Here is an 8,087-nt window from a genome sequence, read left to right on the forward strand (position 1 = left end):
TATATATATATATATATATATATTTCAATTTTTTCACTTTTGAAAAATTCTTATTGGCATTTAAAATACCTGAAGTTTCGTTATGGAAAAACATTTCCTCAGAAACAAATCTTTCATTATTGAAATCAACTTGCTGTTAAATTCCAGAAAAATAATAGTTCATGTAACTGTAATATGATATTTATTTAAAAAGAAAGTCAAATTCTAGAAAATTATTAAAGAAGTATGTTTTGAAATTGTGAACATTGTCACATTACTTGTAAACTTTAACTTTTGTAATAGTAGTTACACTTAACATAAAATTTACAGTGATTGCTTTTTGTCAGAACAGCCATGTGACATCTAAGTAATGAAAATGATCGAAGTGTATTCCAAAATTATTTGAAACTCAAGGAAGAATTCAGTCTCTGCATCTTATCGTTCCATGTTAGAGATTTATATTTTCTCTCTTAAAACATACAAAACATGCAAAATTGAAATTTTTATTCAAAGGTTTTATATGAATAAAACAAATATAGTTACTTAGAATGTTACTGAGCCAATAAACTTCAAAAACTGAGTATAGTTCTTCTTTTGATGTTTGGGAAGGTATTAAAATCATGGTATTATTTGACTTTTCAGGAATACTTAAATACAGATCCTAGTGGTCGAGATATTAATACATCAATAGTCAAAGTCAAGCAAGGTTTTGAGCCTCCAAACTTCACTGGATTTTTTGGTGTGTGGGACAGATCATTGTGGAATGTAAGTGTTAAATATTTATTATGTACTGCATTTTCAATAATTTCTTTATTGCTGTCTCCCGGTGTGACAGCAGTAAGTTTACAGACTTACAAGGCTAAAATCTAGAGTTTGCTTCACCATGGTAAACACAGCAAATAGCTTAGATAAGTTTGCTCTAAAACAAACAAACAAGTATCTATCTTGCTTCCTAGATATTGTACATATTGGCAAGTTTACTTATAACAGTAGTACTTATGTTATGCCATCCATAAACTTTATTAAAAATTTGTTTACTTGAATGTGTAGAGGACCTTCTAAGTTAAATTTTCTGGATGAGCACTGTTGCTGTTACATTTGAAATAAGTGGTTCTACTCTTTTAGTATTGTGTGTGTGGGTTAAGATAATGTTTAATTAGTGGATTATCTTTTATTATGTAAGTACTATACCAAATTTTTTATTTGACTAACATTGGGAAATTTTGAAAGTGTATATCTTAACTTGTTTAATTTCTTATAGTAAATTATAAATACTTGTAAATTGAATATTTTACATTGCTACTTAGACAGTAATCTAAGCTAGACCTAAGTCTCCTAGATCAATCTGACCCTGTTTTGAAATTAAGTTTAATAATCCTTAATAATAATAGTACCCAACTGACAGTTTAATACAGTTTACTCTCAGTAAGTTTTTAACAAACTGTTATGGCTGGTTTGTTGTATAAATTGCAATGTAATCATGATTCTAACTCAAGTCTCTAGGTTAAACTTTAATAATAAGCATAAAGCACTAAGCTACACATTGGGCTATCTTTGCTGTGCCCACCTTCTACTATTCAGTCAGAAAAGCCCACCCATTGACTCTAAAGTACGGCTGAAGACTTATAATGCTAAAAACCGGGTTTTGATACCTGTTAGTGGTTAGCATACTTGGATTGTGAATCTGAAGGTTCATGGTTTGAGGTTCATTGTTGCAAAATTGACCTCCACACTTTGATGCCATGGATGCACTATAATGGTGAAGGTCTAATAATGCCGACAGGAAAAAAAAAAGTTGTTACAGCATGATAAAAGCTAGAATTACAAAGAAATGGCTCAAAATCAGTCCATATGAAGATCATTTGACTAAAATGTTAACAATTCTTTTTCTTTACTCCTTCAAGTGATTTTAACCATTTCTCTCTATTGACTTCTTTCACAGGTCTGTAGTTCATCATATATTTCATTTAGAGTTGGCTATCTGTGCTCTGCCCACCACATGTATTGAAACCCGGTTTCTAGTGTTGTAAGTCTGCAGACATACAGCTGTGCCACTGGGGGGTATTTAAGTTGGAAGGGGCCTGGTCCTTTATGGAAGATGACAACATGTTAAAAGAAAAGAAAAAATCTTCCATATTACTATAAGCCATATGTTTGTGATGGGAACTTTGAAGTATAGAAAACAGTGTTCAGCAAAGATATATATATAGTGGATCATTATGAATAGCTTTTTTACTCAAGCAAGATAAAGAGTGATTTTTATTAAACTAAAATATATATTTAAGGTTAACAACAACACAAACAGTCAGACAGGAGCTGGCATTGGGTGCTGTTGACTGGCTGCCTTCTCTCTAGTCTATCAGTTCAAAATTAGGGACAACTATGCACAGATAGCCATTTGTATAGCTTTGTGTTAAAATTCTGAAAAAAGAAATATTCAAGAGTTGTATTATATATCTTGATCATTTAATTCAAAACAGCAAACTGAACTTGACATTATTCTATGTCTATCTAAGGTATCAGTTTATACTGTGTACTTGGGATAAGATAGGTCCTTCCACATGTGTTTGTGCTTATCTTTGAACACTGTATTTTAATTGTGTGTTTTATTTTGTAGATTTGATGAACATAAATTTAATACTTTGAGTAATTGAAAGACACTGAGATGACCAATGTTACAATCTGAAAAAAATGCATGTTTTGTTATTTTTTTATGTTATTATTTAAATATGTTTAAATCCTCAAAATATTTCATGCTTCAGAACCATTTTTAAAGTAAAAATGTCATAATAAGGTAAGGCATTAACCAATTAGACTATCTGGTAGTGTTCAGCTAAAATGACAATTTTCTCCAGGTTTTAAAGTTCTGAGTAATAATTTGTAATTTAAGTGATCAGTCTTAAACTAGAGGTAAGTTTTACAGTATGGTTTCTAAGCATTTCATCCAAGTAACAACCATCAGCTATTTGGTTAAGTATTCACTGAAGTAATATGGCAAGATGTTTTTGTTTATGTATCTAGGTGATATTAATGTTCTATTATATTTTTGGTCGGTTATATCGGGACTTATAAAAAATTACTGTTGTAACATATTTTTGAATGCATTTTATTTTTTTAATGGTTGTATATATTTTTAATTTTGTTAGAGATATTAACTAGACCACATTAACTGTTAGTTTAAAAATACAAAGGTGACTTGTAAAACCTAGTGGTATAATATCTGCATTAGGTAACATTTAACTTCTGAACAGAAACATGAACATTATTTTCTGTTTTCTGTATTTTTATATTGTATTGGTTCATTTATTCTTTTTCAAATACTAAAAAGTTACAAAGTAGAGACTACTGTTGATTATTCATGATAACTTTTATTTATCGATACATACAAACGTAAATCAGGGGTGGATGCTAAAATGTTTTACTTATTATGAATGTACTACATATTGTGTGTCTCTATTTCATAGAACAATAAAACATATGAAGAAATCAAAGCTGAATTAGCTGAAGATAATCCTGGGATTGTGTTTATTAAGGTAATTCTTTTTTTTATTTAGAAATTTCAACCTTTATGAATGCTCTTTTTCCATCTTATTCCATAAAAACCTGTTGGTAATATTTTTCTTTGTATAATTTATGTATCACTTTCATAGTGGATTGCAATCCTGTTGATATTGTATGATTGCTTACTGTTATGTTTTTTTGAGAATACAGTTTGGGTTTCATTGTCTGCAAAACATGTTGAGAATTTGACATCACATGTTGCTGCTATGTGTTTATTGATGAAGCAGTTATATTTCCCAATTTTCATCCTACCCTATCTCACTGTGTATCGAACAGATTGCCCAAAAGTGCAATACTTGAGACAGTATGAATGAAGTTTATGTTGTTTTATGTTTAAATTAGCTGTATGAAAACCAACCTACAAGTGTAGTATGGATTGCAGCATTTTAGACTATCAAGTCCTTATAGTTCCACCTATTTACTTTGTGCCATTCTAAATTCTGAATACAGTGCATGCTGTTAGATGGTATATATGTATATTATTCTGTCTTCTATCCCTTAGTCATTTACTGAACTATATGGAAATAAAAGTTACCAACTGCCAATTTGATAATAATGTGTAGTAATATTAGACAAAAAAAATTTTTGTCTTTTGGTTCTTGGAAAAAACGTTTTAACAACCCATAGTTAAGTCTTCATCTTGATTGTATAATGTTTCTTAGATGACGGTCTTCAATGTTCCTTGATCCCAATCCTTTAATCGTTTTTGTGTTCTGTCTTCATTTAACTATGGTTTTGAGCTGACAGTGTATATTGTGTTAGGGTCCTAAGCTGACTATCTTTATTGTCCTAAGTTGATAGTCTTTATCACACTATGGTATTAAGTTGACAGTCTATTTTACATTATGGTCTTTGTTGTATTGTGGTCTTGAGTTGATGTTCTTTATTGTATTATGGTCTTGAGTTGATAGTCTTCATTATACTATGGCCTTGAGTTGATGTTCTTTATTGTATTGTGTTCTTGAGTTGATGGTCTATTGTTGATAGTCTTTATTGTATTGTGGTCTATATTTGATGGTCTTTATTGTATTGTGTTCTTGAGTTGATGGTCTATATTTGATGGTCTTTATTGTAGTTTTAGTTGATAGTCTTTATTGACCTGTTGTTTTAAGCTGACCATCTGTATTGCAATATGGTCTTAAGCTAACAGTATTGTTCTGTGGTCCTAAGTTGACAGTCTGCATTGGTCCGTGATCCATAGTTAGTAGTCTGTATTCTTCTATGGTCCTTTATATTATGTTATGGTCCTCAGCAAACATTGTTTCATTGTGATTGAAATATATTTTTATGTTTTAATTGTCAAACTGTAAAGAGTTGCTTGTGCCTTAGTTGTCAAGCAAGAAGCATTTTTATTTCTACTTATTCTCAGTTAACATTAAATTTTACTGTAGAATGTGTTGAGTCTTTTTAATTATTAGATCTTTATATTAAATTGGTGTACAGTAGTATAAATCTAAATTTTCTTGACCAAAATTTAATGATTGAATTTACTTACATTATTGCATTTCTCTTTTAAGAAGTTTGACTTATTTTTGTGTTGCTGATTTAGTTTTTATTTTAATTGACATTGTGTTATTTTAGTATCGTACTATACAAATGGTCTCCTTAAAGAAATATTTAAAACCAGATTTTTTTACAGCCTCAGCTTAATGGAAACTCTGAGAGTCCAGATGTGGAAAAATATCCACTTGAAGCATTACTCACAAAAGTTCTAGAAGAGCTTCCTGAAGGGGTTGATCCAACTGCAAAAGAGGTGAGAAACTTACTAGTGCAGATCCTAGTATCTGTATTGTATTGTGGTTTTTTCTTGGCTTTTAAATAAAATTAGGTCATATGGTTACTTACACATCTTTTAAAACTTTGATTATAAATGCACGGTTTATTCAGGGCACTCGTGCAAATGTTAAAGGAAGTTTGCATGGGAATTATACATTAAAAACTGTGTTGCAGTGTCCTGTAATCTTTAGAAACACAGCTGGTATTAATAATGCTGACAGTGTACACGTTTTTTAAACACTTAATTATAATCAAGTGTATCGAGTCATACATTTTCAACATTTTTATATTATCCGATTTCATAATTCTTTCAACAGTTTTGTATATTCTTCCCCAGTGGGTCAGCAGTAAGCTTGAAGGGTTATAACACTAAAATTTGAGGTTTTATCCTTGTAGTGGGCATGGCAAATAACCCATTGTGCAACTTTGTATTAGCAACAAGCAAACAAAAAATTAAATATGCAAAATCAACTAAAAAAACAACAAAATTTCATGCCTACTGAAGTTAATTTATCTGAAATACTATTAATTTACTAGGGTACTGGAGTTATTAATGTTGTTTTTTATTTATTAATTAAGAAAGAAAAAACTCATCACTCAAGTATTACAGTTACAGCCAATAGATAGTTACTAGAAACTCCTCTACTAATAAGAGAATATCATACTCTGACATTTTTGAACTGTCAGTATTTATTTTCTTTTAAAGAACCATTTAACTGACGAAGATTTCCTTGAAGCCTTTGGAATACCTTTCAATGATTTTCAAGGATTACCTAAATGGAAACAGGTGGAAATGAAGAAAAGAGTTGGCTTGTTCTGATTAACTTTGGACATTATGAAGTGAAGATTACAGTTTTAGTTTGTTTGTGATGAAGTGTTTATTAAATAAATTTATATTTTAGTAGAAAGAACTTACTCATTTCTTGCCCTTGAGTAACTGTCAAGTTTTAAACATTAATTAAGTTAAACCAAAATGTTTGTCCAAATATACATAATATTCTCAGTAAATCTTTGCCTGATATTATTTTTGTTATGTTATTAATTTTTAGGTTGATAATGATGACGTTTATATCAAAAATATTATTTTTATATGAACTACAGGAACATTATGATGTCTATTATGTTAATTTTGAAACTTTATTTTTTTAAGATATATGAATTAAGTTTCCAACAGAAATTTATGTATTGAACATATAGCTTGAGTTGAGTGTAGGGTCAAATGGAAAATGTATGTATTTTATTCTACTTGAAATCTGTTTGTATTTATGATTGATGTAGTGATTTATTTTAAATAGTTTTCTTTTAAAGATGTTAGTTTTAAATAAAGGTCCAGCTATTATTGTTAATGACAACATTGTATCACTTTTTGACAGAAAGTGATGCAACTTTTTCCAGTTTTACATGGCAAAAACTAGTCAAATAGTTGATGTGAAAATAATTTGACTTCACTTAAGCTTAAACAGTAGGTTTGGTGCAATACTTGTGAAATTTCTAACTTTTTCAGATATAAAAGTTGCAAAGTTGTTGAAAAAGAAATTGAGTAACAATATTGATATCAATACAGTATTGCCAGAATGATATTTTACAAAGGACTCCTGCATTCACTGTAATGTGTTTTTTGAAAATTCATTGCAATAAAGTGTTTTCATTATCATTGATTTTATCAAAACAGCATATGGACAAATGGGAAGCTTTGTTCATCTAGACTAGGGATTCTGAACCTTTTTGAGTTTGAGACCGTTTTTTTTTCTTGTGGATGAACCTTCAAGACAACTCATTTATCACGTAATTAAGAAGCAGCAGAGAATAGTATTGTTCTAAAACTAAAAATTGTACAATAATACAGTTCTGTACATACAGTTTATCTTTTAATTATTTCATAACCTTAAAACAATAACAAAACTTGTAGAATATCAAAAAAATGACCCACTGGTTAGAATTCCCATCTGCAAATCTGAGGATTTATGGTTTGTGTTCTATTGCAGCAAAACTTTGCTCCATACTTTGGGGTCATGGGTGACCTATAAGAGTGATCATCAAATCTACTCAGTCAAGTAAGAATAGCCCAAGAGTTGGTAGTTTAACAACTATGTGCAGATAACCATTCTGTAACATTTAATGAAAATCTGAAACAAGCTAAAAAACAAATTGAGAAAACAAAAATTCACGACTTTCCCCCATAATACAACCAGACAGTAAAGATGTTGAGAAAATGAAGCAACTGTCTTAGAATACATTGTTGTTTACTAAAAAAAAGAATAGGACTTCAGTGAGATTTGTTACATCTTTTCAACCTCTTTGAAACCCTGTTTGAACTATCTCACCATCCTCTGTGAGGTCATGACTCACAGATTCAGAATACATGATCTAACTTGTTTATATGCTATTACATTATATAATTTGTAATTTTCATACAAAATTATTCGTAGATACTTAATTAATTAATGAAGTTGATTAATAAACAGTTAGTGGAAAATAAAATCACAGTTTTAAATGTCTATAAATATAGTATACAAAACTACTAAACTATTATGCAGCACAGATGTATGATTAATGTATCATTATATTTTGCCTGAATGAGAAGACTGATTTATTTGTTCACATCATGTCTTTTAAGTATAACATTTTTAACCATCACAGAATTAAAAAAATGTATATTTTTGGTAATTATTTTTTGAAAAGTTTGTAAGAAAGATCTTTTAAAACATCCCACTGAGTTAATATTTCAATGATTATTAATTGCATGAAAAAATTAAGTTATATTTATTGGG

The 8,087-nt window shown here is 29.5% G+C and overlaps 1 protein-coding gene across 1 annotated transcript in view; it reads left to right on the forward strand.

Moving 5' to 3' along the window:
* LOC106466708 (villin-1-like) overlaps window positions 1–7,551 on the forward strand; it is a 50,903-nt gene extending 43,352 nt beyond the window's left edge. The window contains exons 19-22 of the mRNA XM_013927006.2: window positions 622–744; window positions 3,444–3,512; window positions 5,180–5,293; window positions 6,023–7,551. Coding sequence (XP_013782460.1) covers window positions 622–744; window positions 3,444–3,512; window positions 5,180–5,293; window positions 6,023–6,136 — 420 coding nt within the window. The 3' untranslated portion in view covers window positions 6,137–7,551. The remainder of the gene's footprint in view (window positions 1–621; window positions 745–3,443; window positions 3,513–5,179; window positions 5,294–6,022) is intronic.
* Window positions 7,552–8,087: the final 536 nt, after the last annotated feature.

This window comes from Limulus polyphemus, unplaced genomic scaffold (genome assembly GCF_000517525.1).
Source record: "Limulus polyphemus unplaced genomic scaffold, Limulus_polyphemus-2.1.2 Scaffold2352, whole genome shotgun sequence".
Classification (NCBI taxonomy): Eukaryota; Metazoa; Arthropoda; class Merostomata; order Xiphosura; family Limulidae; genus Limulus; species Limulus polyphemus.